Source organism: Ranitomeya imitator, chromosome 1 (assembly GCF_032444005.1).
Source record: "Ranitomeya imitator isolate aRanImi1 chromosome 1, aRanImi1.pri, whole genome shotgun sequence".
Lineage (NCBI taxonomy): Eukaryota > Metazoa > Chordata > Amphibia > Anura > Dendrobatidae > Ranitomeya > Ranitomeya imitator.
Genome location: NC_091282.1, coordinates 638,318,688 through 638,337,259, shown reverse-complemented (window position 1 = coordinate 638,337,259; position 18,572 = coordinate 638,318,688). Strand labels below are relative to the sequence as shown.

Sequence of the window (18,572 nt, the reverse complement as noted above, 5' to 3'; positions counted from 1 at the left end):
TGGCACACAAGCCCAGAGGCCAATATTTATCTCCCACTGATTGATTTATTGATTTTTTCAGGTAGAATTTAGAAACCAAATCAACCAAAAAAATAAATAGGCTTTCTATGGCCCACTGAGTGAGAGATGGCACACAGGAGTCAGGAGTGGCACACAAGCCCAGAGGCCAATATTTATCTCCCACTGATTGATTTATTGATTTTTTCAGGTAGAATTTAGAAACCAAATCAACCAAAAAAATAAATAGGCTTTCTATGGCCCACTGAGTGAGAGATGGCACACACAGGAGTCAGGAGTGGCACACAAGCCCAGAGGCCAATATTTATCTCCCACTGATTGATTTATTGATTTTTTTCAGGTAGAATTTAGAAACCAAATCAACAAAAAAAATAAATAGGCTTTCTATGGCCCACTGAGTGAGAGATGGCACACACAGGATTCAGGAGTGGCACACAAGCCCAGAGGCCAATATTTATCTCCCACTGATTGATTTATTGATTTTTTCAGGTAGAATTTAGAAACCAAATCAACCAAAAAAATAAATAGGCTTTCTATGGCCCACTGAGTGAGAGATGGCACACACAGGAATCAGGAGTGGCACACAAGCCCAGAGGCCAATATTTATCTCCCACTGATTGATTTATTGATTTTTTCAGGTAGAATTTAGAAACCAAATCAACAAAAAAAATTTATAGGCTTTCTATGGCCCACTGAGTGAGAGATGGCACACACAGGAGTCAGGAGTGGCACACAAGCCCAGAGGCCAATATTTATCTCCCACTGATTGATTTATTGATTTTTTTCAGGTAGAATTTAGAAACCAAATCAACCAAAAAAAAAAATAGGCTTTCTATGGCCCACTGAGTGAGAGATGGCACACACAGGAGTCAGGAGTGGCACACAAGCCCAGAGGCCAATATTTATCTCCCACTGATTGATTTATTGATTTTTTCAGGTAGAATTTAGAAACCAAATCAACAAAAGAAATAAATAGGCTTTCTATGGCCCACTGAGTGAGAGATGGCACACACAGGAGTCAGGAGTGGCACACAAGCCCAGAGGCCAATATTTATCTCCCACTGATTGATTTATTGATTTTTTTCAGGTAGAATTTAGAAACCAAATTAACCAAAAAAATTAATAGGCTTTCTATGGCCCACTGAGTGAGAGATGGCACACACAGGAGTCAGGAGTGGCACACAAGCCCAGAGGCCAATATTTATCTCCCACTGATTGATTTATTGATTTTTTTCAGGTAGAATTTAGAAACCAAATCAACCAAAAAAAAAATAGGCTTTCTATGGCCCACTATGTGAGAGAGATGGCACACACAGGGATGGCACTCTAGCAGAAATGCCAATCTTAATCTCCCACAACTTATTTTTTGTAGGGAGAATTAAAAAAAAAAATAAATAAATAAAAGGGACTGTCCTACAATTACTATCTCCCTGCAGTAATCTCAGCCAGGTATGGCAGGCAGCAATAAGGAGTGGATTGATGCACAAATGAAATAAAAAGTGTGGACAAACAAAAAAGATAGCTGTGCAGAAAGGAAGGAACAAGAGGATTTGTGCTTTGAAAAAAGCAGTTGGTTTGCACAGCGGCGTACACACAGCAATGCAGCTATCAGGGAGCCTTCTAGGGTAGCCCAATGAGCTACAGCGCTGAGAAAAAAAAAAAATGTAGCTTCCACTATCCCTGCACACCGAAGGTGGTGTTGGACAGTCGAAATCGCTACAGCACAAGCGGTTTGGAGGTTAATGGACCCTGCCTAACGCTATCCCTGCTTCTGACGAAGCGGCAGCAACCTCTCCCTAAGCTCAGATCAGCAGCAGTAAGATGCCGGTCGGCGGGAACGCCTCTTTATAGCCCCTGTGACGCCGCAGACAGCAAGCCAATCACTGCAATGCCCTTCTCTAAGATGGTGGGGACCAGGACCTATGTCATCACGCTACCCACACTCTGCGTTCACCTTCATTGGCTGAGAAATGGCGCTTTTCGCGTCATTGAAACGCGACTTTGGCGCGAAAGTCGCGTACCGCATGGCCGACCCCGCACAGGGGTCGGGTCGGGTTTCATGAAACCCGACTTTGCCAAAAGTCGGCGACTTTTGAAAATGAACGACCCGTTTCGCTCAACCCTAACCGCCTCGCCATCGCCAGAGCCGCCACCTCGCCCCTACCTTCTGTCTCTTCCCCACTATCCCATAGAATGTAAGTCCGCAAGGACAGGGTCCTCTCCCCTCTGTACCAGTCTGTCAATGTAAACCTGCTTACTGTAATCGATATCTATAACCCTGTATGTAACTCCTTTCTCATGTACAGCACCATGGAATTAATGGTGCTATATAAATAAATAATAATAATCTATATCTATATTTATAATTGCCTAAGGGTTTTTCCGTCTGTCTGTCTGTCTGTCCTGGAAATCCCACGTCTCTGATTGGTCGAGGCCGCCAGGCCTCGACCAATCAGAGACCGGCACAGCATCGACGTAGAAATCCTGCGTCTCTGATTGGTCGAGGCCGCCAGGCCTCGACCAATCAGCAACGGGCACAGAGACGATGATGTCATAAAGGACGTAGACATCCCGCGTCTCTGATTGGTCGAGGCCGCCAGGCCTCGACCAATCAGCAACGGGCACAGCGACGATGATGTCATAATGGTTGCCATGGCGACGATGATGTCATAAAGGTTGCCTCGACCAATCAGCGACGGGCACAGCGACGATGATGTCATAATGGTTGCCATGGCGACGATGATGTCATAAAGGTTGCCTCGACCAATCAGCGATGGGCACAGTCTGCCGCGAATTTTGGAATCATCATTGTCCATATACTACGGGGACATGCATATTCTAGAATACCCGATGCATTAGAATCGGGCCACAATCTAGTATATATATAATTGTCTAAGGGTTTTTCCGTCTGTCTGTCTTTCTGTCTGTCTGTCTGTCCTGGAAATCCCACGTCTCTGATTGGTCGAGGCCGCCAGGACTCGACCAATCAGAGACCGGCACAGCATCGACGTAGAAATCCCGCGTCTCTGATTGGTCGAGGCCGCCAGGCCTCGACCAATCAGCGACGGGTACAGCGACGATGATGTCATAAAGGACGTAGACATCCCGCGTCTCTGATTGGTCGAGGCCGCCAGGCCTCGACCAATCAGCAACGGGCACAGCGACGATGATGTCATAAAGGACGTAGACATCTCACGTTTCTGATTCAGCGACGGGCACAGTATCGACGTAGATGTCATAATGGTTGCCATGGTGACGATGATGTCATAAAGGTTGCCTCGACCAATCAGCGACGGGCACAGTCTGCCGCGAATTCTGGAATCATCATTGTCCATATACTACGGGGACATGCATATTCTAGAATACCCGATGCGTTAGAATTGGGCCACAATCTAGTAATAATAATAAATAGGGTGCCAGCACCTCAGCCCACTGCTTTGGCGGAAGCCTCTCACGCTCAGCTACCCGCTGAAACTCAGTCAAAAAGGCTTCAAATCATACCACTGGGTCATTTTCCGTATGGCTTGTCTTAACGTTTTCCAGACACCGACCTTACACGAACCGCCTCTGCGAGGGGCTCCATTTGCCGTGTTATGCCTCCTGCTGCTGTCGCTGCTGCTGCAGCTGTTGTTGAAGCTGCTGTGCTAACAGCTTATTCATTTCCTGCTGCACCACTTGCTGCTGTTGACTGGCGAGATGATGTTGCTGCTGTACTTGGACGAGATGCTTCACAAGCTCCTCCATACTTGTTCCTAGAACGCTGCCCACACTCAAAACACCACTTGTGAGGGGTTGACACACTTAGCTGCTTCCTCAGGTAGACATAGGAACTGTTCTGGCAGAAGATCACCTGCTAGTTTATTGTGGATAGCATAAACCTTGGCAGGGTTCAGCAAAATAAACAGATCCTTGCTGGCATAATGGTAAACAAAACAAATAAGGTATGACAGAGTCCTTTACCTGCAGGTTTCAACCAGCAAATAACCCGCACAGTCCCTTAGCTCCTCCGGAAACTACAGTATGTGGGAGTTTCTGCTGATCACATGACCTTGACCTCACACAGGTCCTGGCAGGACTCTGCAGGTGGAGATTCAGTGGACCTCCGCCCACCCGCTCGATGGAGGTCCACTACATAGTTATTAAGGTTGAAGGAAGACTTTAAGTCCATCCAGTTAACCAGCCTATCACATAGGCTCCTATTAACCCTCTCAGAACTTAGAATGCAGGAGGAAAAATCACTCTGGTTTTACATTACTGACCGCAGTATGCGCAGTGGCACAGATCTCCCTTCACTTACTATGCCAGTGACTCTGTCACACTGTATATACATTAGATGTGAGTATACTTGAGATTACAGAATAGGAGAAGGATGGGGATTCTGTATATGCCCCCCTCAGCTTATACACGAGTCACGGGACAGAAAGCCAGCAGGGGAGGGGGGGCGGCGGAGCAGCGAGTGCCAGGAGCTGGCACAAACATCATACTCACCTACCTGTATACACCAATGTGAAACATGGCTACGGTTTCAACCGACAAGATGACATCTACGTTAAGGTGTATGCAAATGCTGCCTCGGTGAAGTTCAGCAGGCCCTTAAAAGAAGGAGACTGGATCAATTTTTACCTGGCAGATTGCCCTCGGGGATACTATGCTGTTGCCATTACCCTACGGGAAGAAAGGGAATTGGGGCTCTATGTGGGCACAGAGTCAGCCCAAGCAGAACCCAGTTCCCAGGCCGCTGTGCAGCCAACTAATGCCCCTGCCTTGTGTGGCACCCCTAGGGGTATTTGCCACAAAAACAGTTACTGACACTAAATACAAATACTAAAATAGCAAGACTGCACTACCACCTCCGGCCAGAAGGGGGAGCTCCAGAGACTCCCCTTGATCCATTCTGGTCTGAGAGAAGAACTGGCAGTTGGGCTAAGGAGCTGAAAGTGAGAGGTCATACAACTGAATTTCTAACAGTCCTATGACGGTTTCCAGGCCCAAATCACCGGCCTGAGGAGAAAAGGGACGGAGAAAAAGGACATTGTGAGAACCGGGTAGCATTAATCACTACCCAGAACAGGCGCAAAGACGGATACCGGATCCGTGGCTGTATTCATTATATATAATACAGCAACCGGAAAAACGTGAGGTGATATCAGCTTCACTAGGGCCGGACGCAGCAACAGACACAGAGTTCAGCGGTACTCCTGGAGGGGGTAAGCCGATAAAAGGACTCGGGTTGCCCGTCGAACTAGGACCCGGAGGGGACAGATTGGGCCGGCAGCCAGTTCACATACAGCAGCAGGGCCACACAGAAACTGCGTACAATAAGAGGCGAAGACCCCGGCAGGGTCAAAGTAACTCAGAGTTCACATACAGACTCCGGTGACAGGACTGGTTGTAAATCCCTTTATGTTGAAGTAAACTGGTTAAACGTTTCAGTGCCTCAGACTTTCATTTGGACAATAGCTATCTATCCAGGATCAGGATCATCACCGCTGAGAGAACCTGTTGCTGATCAAGTAAGTGCCTGTTCCCTCATGATACCCCTTACACTGTGCATTGCCTGAGGCCACAGCATCGGGTCAAGCCACCCGTGACATCTCCCTCAAGAGACAGACCCCATTGGTCCGGTGCTGGGTACCCCGGTCTCCTGGGCGTCACACTTGCCTCGGCAGCCTGCGATGACTGCGGCTGCAGCGTCATCATCAGCCCAAATACAGGCACAAAATTTAAAAGGAGACCAGGCGACAAGGGACGGTTGTTGCTGAAAAAAAAGCTTCAGCTGATATATAGTGCTTGGTGCACCAAGTAAAATGGAACTGTTTTGCGTCCCGGTGGGCAAAGGAGCCCTGTAGCAACAGTACAGTGAGGCCGGTATGGGCCTAAGTTTGACGTGTTTTTTGTTTGTGTGTGGACCCTCACCTTTAAGTTTTTGTTGCGCTTGTTGCGCCCTTTCTGCTGGATGGCGGAACTTTGCCTTTAAGGAAAATACGGGTCCTTGGTCTAACGGATCGTGTGCGTCTATAGCAACAAACTGGTTTTCTGGAACAGGCAGCCTACACACACCTCCTGGAACTGTACTTTGCACAAAGGAAGGGGGGAGGGAGAGAAGCCCCTTGGACTAGTGAAATGATGGACAGGTCAAGCTATTAATGGACAGATTTGGTGGGAAAATGCAGCGTGCAGCAGGGGAATTTAGGTGCTCTTTCCTCTGAGCACTGTGACAGCGCAGGACCGCTCAGCATTGTCTCGGCGGCTCTCTACAAAGACTGCCATCGGAGAACAGTTTTCCACCTGTTGGTCCCCATGGCTCAAGTAACTACTTGTCTCAGGCCACCGTATAACATGCGCGTGCCGCCTAAAAGAAACCGCGTGACTTACTGAGAACTTTTTCTCTTACCTACCCGCTTATATCTGCCTGGCTCTGTCCAGCCCCGGCAGTGCTAGGGACTTTACTTCTCTCTGAAACGTCAGACTAATAAGCTTACTATTATTGTACCTTTGTTATACCTTTCCTCCTCATTAACCCTCTCAGTAATACTACCTCGATTAACCATTTATCTCCCTGCATGGAGTATTATATGTAAAAATAAAGTTTTCATATGATATGGTCAGGGACGACCATCTTAAAAAGAATGGGGAATGTAAGGGGCTCTAAGGACTGTTGCTCACCACACCCCTTTAACATGTGGATGTTATAGAAATACTGATATGTTCATGTGTGCTGCTATGTTGATGCCACTTTGTGTGCTGTTGTATAATGTGGATTACTTTGTTAGAGGGAAAGACTAGTACCGTAGTTTAGGGTAAATGCAATACCCCAGGGTGGACACTAGATGGGCACTTTAGTGTATAGCTCACTCATAGGAGGGGCCAGCGGTGGGTAAGACAAGAGTATTTCCTGATCAGAGTTCAGTGAAGACTGGGAGCTGAGACAGCTCAGAGGGGCTAGGGAGCTTAAGAGCCCGGGACAGCACAGCTGCACTGCACTGCACAGCACTGCTATGCAGTGTTCTAGGAAAGGGTCCAGTGCCAGTGGGTCAGAGAGTTACAATTAAAGAATTGCAGCAGGATAAAGACGCAGGTCGCTCTGAAAATGTGGCAGCTATCTACATGGGCTGAAGCCCTTCTGTCTGGCGCAAAACAGACGAGGGAATTCCTAAGAGTAGTCATGCTTGACAGGGAGGATGCTGCAGTACCGAATGGTTCGGTATGTCCCGGGGAAACCCTGGGACGAATAAGCGAAGACACAGGGAAAGTAAAAAATGTGAACAATGCCGTACTCTGTGTTGATGCTGTAACTGTTGTGAATGTGCTGCGAATGAAACTAAAGATACCTTCACACTGAACAACATTACAACGATAACAATAGCGATCCGTGACGTTGCAGCGTCCTGGATAGCGATATCCTTGTGTTTGACACCCAGCAGCAATCTGGATCCTGCTGTTACATCGCTGGTCGGAGCTAGAAGGCCAGAACTTTATTTCATCGCTGGATCGCCCGCTGACATCGCTGAATCGGCGTGTGTGACGCCGATCCAGCGATGTGTTCACTGGTAACCAGGGTAAATATCGGGTTACTAAGCGCAGGGCTGCGCTTAGTAACCCGATTGTTTACCCTGGTTACCATTGTAAATGTAAAAAAAAAAACACTCACATTCCAGTGCCTGTCACGTACCCCGGCATCCGCTTCCCTGCACTCCTCCTGCATCCTGTGTCAGCGCCGGCCGTAAAGCAGAGTGGTGACGTCACCGCTGTGCTCTGCTTTACGGCCGGCGCTGACACAGGATGCAGGAGGAGTGCAGGGAAGCGGACGCCGGGGATGTGACAGGCACCGGAATGTGAGTATGTGTTTTTTTTTTTTACATTTACAATGGTAACCAGGGTAAACATCGGGTTACTAAGCCTAAGTTCACATTTGCGTTGTGCGCCGCAGCGTCGTCGCCGCAACGCACAACGCAAACAAAAACGCAGCAAAACGCATGCACATGCGGCCCATGCGGCGCCAATGTTAAAAGATAGGGCCGCACGACGCATGCGTTTTTGAAAAGGTCGGCGCCGCCCGAAAAATGCAACATGTTGCGTTTGACGCGCCCAGGCAGGTGCGCCCTAACGCCGCATGCGGCGTAAAACGCAACAAAACGCAACACAACGCATGCACATGCGGCCCCAATGTTAAAGATAGGGCCGCACGACGCATGCGTTTTGTTGCGGCGGCGACGCTGCGGCGCAAACCGCAAATGTGAACGTACCCTAAGCGCGGCCCTGCGTTTAGTAACCCGATGTTTACCCTGGTTACCCGGGGACTTCGGCATCGTTGGTCGCTGGAGAGCTGTCTGTGTGACAGCTCTCCAGCGACCACACAAGGACTTTCCAACGATCATGGCCAGGTCGTATCGCTGGTCGTGATCGTTGGAAAGTTGCTGAGTGTGACGGTACCTTAAGTAAAGTTCTTCGTTTACAGTTTGAATTGAACTCTGTCTCTTTGTACTCAACAACACCAGCAGCCAAACTTCAGCAGCTCCGATGGGACCCTGACGGTGCAGATGGTGCAGCAGAAGGTATGCAAGAAAAGGGACATTGTTTATATGTGACTGGAGGTCAGGGCATGCTTAACCAGATTAACTCAGCCAGGACTTCGGCCCTGGCTCTGCCCCTCACATGAACACAGGATGGTTGCTGGAGGACTGTACAATAGAGATGAAGTGAAGTGCTGTGACTGAGGTAACATCAGAGCAGCTTTTTCTTCAGCTCACATGAAATGATACAGTAAATTAGACAGGTGACTGCAAAGCCAAAGCCGGAAAAGGAGAGCAGACTATATCGCCAAACTGGGAGACAGAAAGTAGCATCATTAACAAAGTGTTGTCTCCTGAAACGCAAGCAATATTCCTGACCTCCAAATGTGGTGTGAGGCTGTCATCTCCCCCTGCCTTCCATGATTAGTGTGGGGTCTGTCATCTCTCCCTGCCCTCCATGATTAGTGTGGGGTCTGTCATCTCTCCCTGTCCTCCATGTGTAGTGTGGGGTCTGTCATCTCTCCCTGCCCTCCATGTGTAGTGTGGGGTCTGTCATCTCTCCCTGCCCTCCATGTGTAATGTGGGGTCTGTCACTCTCTACCTGTCCTCCATGTGTAGTGTGGGGTCTGTCGCTCTCTCGCTGTCCTCCATGTGTAGTGTGGGGTCTGTTATCTCTCCCTGTCCTCCATGTGTGGTGTGGGGTCTGTCATCTCTACCTGTCCTCCATGTGTAGTGTGGGGTCTGTTATCTCTCCCTGTCCTCCATGTGTAGTGTGGGGTCTGTTATCTCTCCCTGCCCTCCATGTGTAGTGTCGGGTTTGTCATCTCTCCCTGCCCTTCATGTGTAGTGTGGGGTTTGTCCTCTCTACCTGTCCTCCATGTGTAGTGTGGGGTCTGTCATCTCTACCTGTCTTATAAATAGTAACAAAGAGAAAAAGAGTTTGTAGCCAGCTCACCGGTAAATCACCGCAGGTGCACGGAACTCCGCTGCAGGAAGACGATCCAATCATCAGAGAAAAGAAAAAAAAAAGTTGAATTCCAGCTCCTTAAAACATGACGTTTATTGTATCCAAATAAAACGTCTTTGATAAAGATCACTCCGATCGAAACGCGTAGCCGTTTATCTCTGTCATCCCAGGCACTTACCGGTGGGAGGTTGCACACCATGGACATTTGGATTTTTTATCTCTACCTGTCCTCCATGTGTAGTGTGGGGTCCGTCCTCTCTCCCTGCCCTCCATGTGTAGTGTGGGGTATGTCATCTCTCCCTGTCCTCCATGTGTAGTGTGGGGTCTGTCATCTCTCCCTGTCCTCCATGTGTAGTGTGGGGTCTGTCATCTCTACCTGTCCTCCATGTGTAGTGTGGGGTCTGTTATCTCTCCCTGTCCTTCATGTGTAGTGTGGGGTCTGTCATCTCTCCCTGTCCTCCATGTGTAGTGTGGGGTCTGTCATCTCTACCTGTCCTCCATGTGTAGTGTGGGGTCTGTCATCTCTCCCTGTCCTCCATGTGTAGTGTGGGGTCTGTCCTCTCTCCCTGTCCTCCATGTGTAGTGTGGGGTCTGTCATCTCTCCCTGCCCTTCATGTGTAGTGTGGGATCTGTCCTCTCTCCCTGTCCTCCATGTGTACTGTGGGGTCTGTCATCTCTCCCTGCCCTCCATGTGTAGTGTGGGGTCCGTCACTCTCTCCCTGTCCTCCATGTGTAATGTGGGGTCTGTCACTGTCTACCACCCCTCCATGTGTAGTCTGGGGTCTGTCACTCTCTACCACCCCTCCATGTGTAGTGCGGGGTCTGTCACTCTCTACCTTCCCTCCATGTGCATTGCGGTATCACACAGCTTAGATACACTAGCTGTTGCATGAGAGCTTTCTGTCCTCCCTGAGCTCATCATCGCAGACATTATTACACATGACAGATCTTGATATAGCAGCTCAGCAGAAAACATCAAACATGATAGGTTTGGGTACGGAGGCTCAGCAGGAGTTATCACACATGATAGGCTTAGATGTATCAGCTAGCTGCACAGTATGTCACAAGATAGGCTTAGATAGAGTTCAGGAACACAGTAATTCCCATATTAGAATTAGACACATCATGTCATCCTATCAGTATCACACATGACAGGCTTAGATACAATGGCACCGAAGACAGTATCACAAATGATAGGCCTAGATACACCAGCTGAGCAGTCCATGTACCTAGAAAGGTTTACAGGAGTCATGTCCCAGTGTTGAGGGAACATGACACCCATAATTGACAACTGTGGGCCAGGACCACTGAGCTGAATATGGGTCAGGGATTTTATAGACTGCATCCAAAAGTGGGAGGATCAGAAATGTTGGAAACTATGTTCACCGAAAGAGAAGGAAACGTTGACAATGATAGAACAAGCTCACATTAAAATGTAAAACCATCCAAAAATGTAATGTCAAATAAATAGACCGAAACGCGTTTCTCCTTTAATTTTTTTTTAATTGAATCCTTCAACTTTTTTAAGAAATCATAAATAGTCTGTTTCCTTCTAAACACATAAAACATTGTCACGGTATTTACAGTTTTTTTTTTCCAAGAGCTTGTTTAAAGGTCATCAAATATATCTACAAGCAAATTGAGGCTCTCGTGGCAGAACGGAGGTAAGACTCGAGTCCTGGTCAGAGGCCAGCACCCAGTCCATGTAATTTTCTTGAATTTTTCCTCATAAAAAGTGCACAATACAGCAAATAAATAATGACTTATATAAATAAATAAAAATAAATTAATTTCTTAATTCCTGGCACATAAATTTTGGGTTTCTTAAAGGGAATGAACATGAAACAAAGGCAACAGAAGCCACAAAGGGAAAGATAATGGACGTAGAGTGTAGATGTAGCACCGGCATGAGGTGAGAACTTAAGATTAAAAGCCTTCAACCTATAGGTTGTGTGGTTTTACGAAATATCTCAGCATCACATTTCTGCTCCATGTCATGTAACCCTGGGCTCCAAAATCCAAGGTAGAATTTTCATCATTGCTCTAGAAATGTTATGTATTATGAAAGGTCTTAAGCGTTTTTGAGTTAATTCGTTCTAAAAGTTAGAATGTCCTGAGTGCATTCAGGAAAGGTGGCCCGATAGCAAATATATAACCATGGTTTCAGTTCTCGATTACCTTCCTACACCTTGTAGGGTGGTGACCTTTTTACCAGTTCTCAATTTTGGAGGAGCCATCTACTTGTCAACACCAACCATGTGGAACTGAATGAACTAGGAGGATAAACATATCCTTCTTTCTGATGGCTCCTTAATGGTATGTACACCCTTGTCCAAAAGGTAGAACTTTATCTGAACAATTAAAATTTCCAAATTCCTAAACTATCTATTCATTAAGGAGCATATTATGTTACCTTTGGCTACGAGATAATCTACATTGCTGTCCTTCATGCTCCTATCTAGAGTAGGTAGTATTGGTTGTTGCATTGAGACTTCCGAATATGAGTTACTTGAAGTTGGAGATATTATACAGTTACCTTTTTTCTATTTGCCATATATTGGTTAAAAGAAAACTTCAAGGATGTCATCTATGTAGTGTAACTACTGGAGTTTTCCATGAGCTCTTAAAGACAGTCTCTTGAATTTGGTAGCCCCTCACTGAAGATGTATCAACCAACCACAAGCAACCAAGACTTGTAGACACAATTCTCCCCATTACCATCCAAATAACAAAGACTAATCAACTAGATATTGACTTTCATATGAAAGGAAAGTGCACATTTGATACTATATATTGTCAGTAAGTAACTTCCTGCCTAGAAACGGACTATTTATTTCACTATACCAATAGTAAACTGTACATGGGAGGTGGCAGTAGTCTTTTGATGGTGCGCTAAAGAGGCCAATAGGTCACGCTATAGAGAACTTATGTTTTAAATATGAGAGCTAGATGATATCAAGGAGACATAAGGATGGATCAATAAATGGAGCTCTAAAGATTCTCCTTTAGGAGAAGGCCACCACCCATGGTTGCCATGATGCTTATGAAGAAGAAGAATTCAAAGGCTCTCACTGATAACGTCCCCATCTTCTAAGACCCCATAGTTATCTATGTTTACACTGCACCTATTTGTCTTGGGAGAGGCATCCTAGCTAAACCAAGTTCTTGTAGACCAACCTTCACTAAACAATGAACAAGTGCAACTTGACTATAAGTCTGGAGTTTTAGCAAGAATTCATGACCATTTATATGGTCTTCAGAGTTCTTTGAAGATGAACAATGGTGTTATTAATAAGTATTGGTCTTGTTTAAACTATATTCATAGGTAGATAGAATTGATGGTCCTAATTCCACATACATATCCCATGAAGTCCATAACAATGAGAAGATGTGACTACGCTTGTGGAATAAGCTTGGTACTGGTGACCAGAATGGGAGATATCTGGATGGCAGGTGCTTTACATTCTACGTTGGGAGGTGGGGACTCTACGAAAATCCATAAGAGAAGATAAAAACATGGCCCCAAAGGTATTCTTCTGTAGTAAAGTCCTAGTCTGAAGCTGAATACAGCAGCATTAAAAGAAAGAGGGTGAGATATAACTCCATTTAGTGCACCTTGAAGCAATCACACATCTAAAACGTGGTTGAGATAGGAGATGTAGCAGATAGCTAGTCGTAGGATCTCAATTTTGGAAAGTTTTTTGTCTGGGGGAAGAGTTGGCAGAAGCTTTCTCAACTCTGCAAAAGCCAAATTAAATGCTTCCACTCGTATGCGTTCCCTTGTAGCATGTGCTGTGCGGTATTTGGCTGTCGCTCTTCTCCGTCTGCGCCTCTCCTCTCTACTTAAGTGCTGAAGCTCTCGTTTTACTGCATCACTCGCTTCGCAAATCCGTGTTTCTCCACATAAACTGATCCCACCTGCGTCATTTAGTCCCCCTCCACCTCCACAATCACTAAACACGGATTCAGTCTCTGAATGAGCGGGGATTTCTGTTTGTTCGGAGTTTAACATCATTCCTCTTTCAAGATTTTTTGATTTTGTCTCTTTGAATTCCCCAGATCAGTAGATAAAGTGCTTCAAGAAAGACAGCGTCTTTTGGATCTCATGGATCACGTTGGAATGTATGGGTTGGCTGTGAAATGTGTCGTTTCAGGCACGTTGCGCTTTTGTGGGCTCTCACAATGCACTTAAGAGGAAAAATTTAACTCATAAAAGTGTTCAGCTGAGATTAAGCTTTTATTTTCCTCTCTGCTCTCTTGTTTTTGTTTTTCCCCCTGGAACAAAAGAGAAATAGAGAGATTATAAAATGGTTCCTTAATGGCTATGAAGGGAGTTGTGCCAGCAAGATAAAAGGTGAATTTAATGAGAATGTGGTAGTATGGTATATATGAGAAGAATAAAACCATACAAACGAATATAAAGCTAAATAACACTTTTGGCAATGTTGTAAAAGGAAAAGCGAGTCAACAGAGGTTTATTCGAAGCACAATAAATCCTTTGGTTTCAAGTATTAATTATATCATGGAAACACAGACACCACACACATAAAAACATCCTTCGCTATGGTCGGAACAATTTTCATATAGTAAGATTGTTCCTATCACAAAAATGAAAAAAAAAAATCTTAACCAATTTTTGCCCCTGCTGCTACTTCAGATAAATTAGTTTATATATTTTCAGAATCATGAAAAATAACTAGTGGCTTGGTAAAAAAAAAAAAAAAGAGTGAAAAATACTCTTCCAACATTTCAAAAGTCGCCAATGATTCTCCCCTCTTGAAATCCACATCTTAGATCAACAGTGAATTAGGCTGTCTTATTTAGTCTATTGTCAATAATAGTCACAATTTCTCTTGAGGTAGGGTGAAAACTCAGGTTATGGTACCATAATGGGGTACAGATTAAGCCCATTGCTTCTCTTTCATGGAATTAAGTTCTTAAAAAATATGGAATAGGAGTATTCTGTAAAGGCATGATATATTATGTTATCTACTATAAACAATTATAAAGTACCCAGGATAGGTATTAAAACATAATGGTTTAGTTGGTAACCAGGCATGAACCATGAGGTGATATTGTACCCATGGCGGGACCAAAAACTGAAATACAATGGCAATTTTAATGTACATTTACTTTGTTTATCCAGTCAAACCAAAGGGACTATATATTTTTATATATCACTGGAAGTCAACTTATGCCAACAACAACGCTCATATTCATAAAAGTATAAAGACTAATTCAATACTTGAAGTCCCAGGCTATAGCAGAATGGCTCTCTGCAAAATTACATGTACCTAAAAAACATGTACCTAAATAAAAAATTAGAGGCATCAAAGATATAGGGATAGATAGACATTTCAGCCACAGTAAGCCTTTATCAAGCCTGAAATACAAATAATACAAATTCAGCCCTGTGCATTTCAGAAGTCTAGACAAACTGGATATCTCTAGTTGGAACAGTCAGAGTAGCCATAATGGTTATCTCACAGGTTTCCCAGATTTGACAAAAAATACAATTCAAGTACTTATAGACACAAGAAGCAGTACCTATAGGAACAGGGCAAAAATATCTATGTACACATGCACACTATCATGCATTAGTCAGGAAAATAAGATGTCATAGTAATGGCAAATATATTATGTGTCAGGGAAAGGTGGCGGAACAATAATGGAGAGAAAATAACCCAGAAACAAGCCTGGAACAAGGGAAAGATGAATGACAGGCCAAAGAAAAATGTGCTGATATCACAGTCAAAGATTATTTTGAGAGTGAAGTGTCTTCTCCTCTCACACTAAGTGGAGCTGACGGGGAGGACAAATGAGAGGGATAGAACCAAGCACCCAAAGGCACTGGCCGGAGCCCGGGGAGAATGCAGCCCATTTCATAAAGATAGATGTAAATGAAAATGCATTTTTCTCTCTGGGGTCTCATGAGACAGGACAGGTGGTGGATGGATGGGAAGAAGAGACATAGGGAGGGGGATGGAGAATAGGTCTGGGGTGGGGGGGTATATTAAATTATCCCGTATGTCACAGATTCTACCACTGGAGACATATGGAACCCAACACAGCTGTTTGTGCAATGTGTCTGAAAAGGTCTCAACTCTATGTGGGTCCCAGTGGGAATGTGACACAGATAGACGCTCCTCCTAGTATACTCTCTTCTCCACCCAAGTAAACCGCAATGTAAGTCTCTCTCTCTATCTACAATATCTATCTATCTATTATCTATCTATCTATCTATCATCAATCTATTATGTATCTCATCTATCTTTTATCAATCTATATATTAGCTAGCTATCTAATATCTACCTATCTACTATCTATCTATTATCTATCTATCTATCTCTCTATTATCTATCTATTATCTCTATCTATTATCTAGTTCAGAAAGATGAAGGCAGCACTCCAGTAGAAAAAATAAGAGTATTTTATTGGCCCATGTGCGACGTTTCAGTCCAAAGTGTGGACCTTTCTCAAGCAGTTATAAAGTGCAAATGCATACATATATATAGTGGATTGAACAAGCAAAGAAATTTATAACAATCAGTGAATAATATTAAATATGAAGCTAGTACAAGATTCACAGAAAAAAGACCAATCAAAAAAGGCGCAGTGATGTATGTATGCACTTTATAACTGCTTGAGAAAGGTCCACACTTTGGACTGAAACGTCGCACATGGGCCAATAAAATACTCTTATTTTTTCTACTGGAGTGCTGCTTTCATCTTTCTGGACAATAGCATGAGGTTTGGTATATACCTGGAAGGATTTTTTGCACCCTCTGTCTTCTTTTGGTGCTGCTTTTTGTTTTCTTTTTCTATATTATCTAGTTCATCTATTATCTGTCTCTATTATCTATCTATTATCTATCTATTATATATCTATCTACTATCTATATCATATCTACAGTATATATCTATTTAATCGATCGTCCTTTAGCCAACAAGTTTTTCAAGTCACCTAACTTACTTGTGTTGAGATGTTACAGTTTAAGGTTTCCTGTTTGGAAGCACCTGGAAAAGTCACATCCACTGGTTGTCAGTGACTATAATGGAAAGTAACTGCAGGCGAACTGGGGGATGAGAAATGCTGGCGGCTATACAATGTTCTCTTAATCTGCCATAAAGTCTAAATTTCATGCTTTACCTAGCACCAACAGCTGGGGTTAATGTTAACCTGTTCAATGCTGCGGTCCATCAATATAGGCAATGATTATTTGCATGATGCATAACACATAGGAAAAAAAGCAAGATATATATTAGAACAAAAGATTAAATAACTAATAGAAAGATAGATAATAGATAGATAAATAGATAGATAATAGATTAATAGATAATAGATAGATAATAGGATAGATAGATAATAGATAGATAGATAGATAATAGAAATAGATAATAGATGATAGATAATAGATAGATAGATAGAGAGATAGATAGATAATAGAGAGATATATAATAGAGAGATAGATGATAGATAGATAATAGGATAGATAGATAGATGATAGATAGATAGATAGATAATAGAGATAGATAATATATGATAGATGATAGATAGATAGATAATAGAGAGAGATAATAGATGATATATAATAGATAGATAGATAGATAGATAGATAATAGAGAGATATATAATAGAGAGATAGATGATAGATAGATAATAGGATAGATAGATAGATAGATAATAGATAGATAGATAGATAATAGAGAGATATATAATAGAGAGATAGATGATAGATAGATAATAGGATAGATAGATAGATAGATAGAGAATAGATAGATAGATAGATAGATAGACAGATAATAGAGATAAATAATAGATAGATAGATAGACAGACAGATAGATAATAGAGAGATAATAGATAGATAATAGAGATATATAATAGATAGATCGATAATAGAGAGATATATAATAGAGAGATAGATGATAGATAATAGGATAGATAGATAGATAGAGAATAGATAGATAGATAGATAATAGAGATAAATAATAGATAGATAGATAGACAGACAGATAGATAATAGAGAGATAATAGAGATATTTAATAGATAGATAGATAATAGAGAGATAATAGATAGATCTATGTATGTTTCATTATATTCTTTCTTTTTCTGCCTGTCTATCTTCCTATTCAGCTCTTCCTTCCTTTTTCCTTCTTTCTTTGACTTTCTTTGTTTCTTACTTTCTTTCTCAAATCCATCCATTTCTCTATATATCTATAGAGGCAGCAGTAGGGTGAACTGTATGGATTATTCTGCCCCTTGTACATCCTCTCCATCCTCAGATCAGATACGGGGCCTTGTATTTGCCATTTAAAGTAAGTGCTGCTTCTCCCTGGCGAATGGCTCCAGATAATACCGTATATCACCCCCCCTCTCTCCATCTTATCCCATGGTGACATGTAGGTAGGCGGAGGGGCTGCTGATGATTAATGGGCGCACCTATTGTCAGGAGGAAAACAGGATAAATATGGCCTCTTTTCTGTAGGAGACCTGGGAATTTCATCTGATTACCGTGGCCGAGCGCTCCGGATTGTAGGGCACGTCGCTAACCACTAATACAATCTTACAGATTGGATTCTACAAACACTGAGGGGATTAAGGTGTAAAATTCGCCGAGGAAAGAAGACATTATTTCATTTCAGCAGACACCATCTATAACAGTTGTCATCATCGAGTTACATGTGTGTACAACTATATATATATTTATGTATGTCCATTGTCAGAGCTCATCTGTTATTAATAAAGTTTAGTAAAAAAAACAAACAGTAAAATCAGTCCAATACTCCGACTAACTTTTTAACCTATTTTAATTTGTTAAGCTCATTTTCTTTATCACTCCGGGGACCCAATCTCGGATTTGAGAAGTCATTATGACCACTGAAAACTCAACAGGAAGTTAAGTGTGCGCTGCAAAAAACATTCCCCCTTAGGGCCCAATGGGCATTTAAAGAGGACCTTTTGTTTTTGCATTTCTTTCTGAGAATTGGTAGAATTAAAAAATATAAATAAATAGTTTAGAAAAATCCTAAAATACATTTTTGGAAATCAAAAAGGTTGAGATGAACTAAATT

The 18,572-nt window shown here is 43.3% G+C and overlaps 1 protein-coding gene across 2 annotated transcripts in view; it reads right to left on the bottom strand.

Moving 5' to 3' along the window:
- Positions 1-10,980: 10,980 nt before the first annotated feature.
- The window catches only part of NHLH1 (nescient helix-loop-helix 1), a 70,322-nt gene continuing 62,730 nt past the window's right edge, over positions 10,981-18,572 (bottom strand). For both annotated transcript variants that reach the window (XM_069727418.1, XM_069727410.1), the window contains exon 2: positions 10,981-13,773. In XM_069727418.1, the coding sequence (XP_069583519.1) occupies positions 13,124-13,513 (390 nt within the window). In that variant the 5' untranslated portion in view covers positions 13,514-13,773 and the 3' untranslated portion in view covers positions 10,981-13,123. The remainder of the gene's footprint in view (positions 13,774-18,572) is intronic.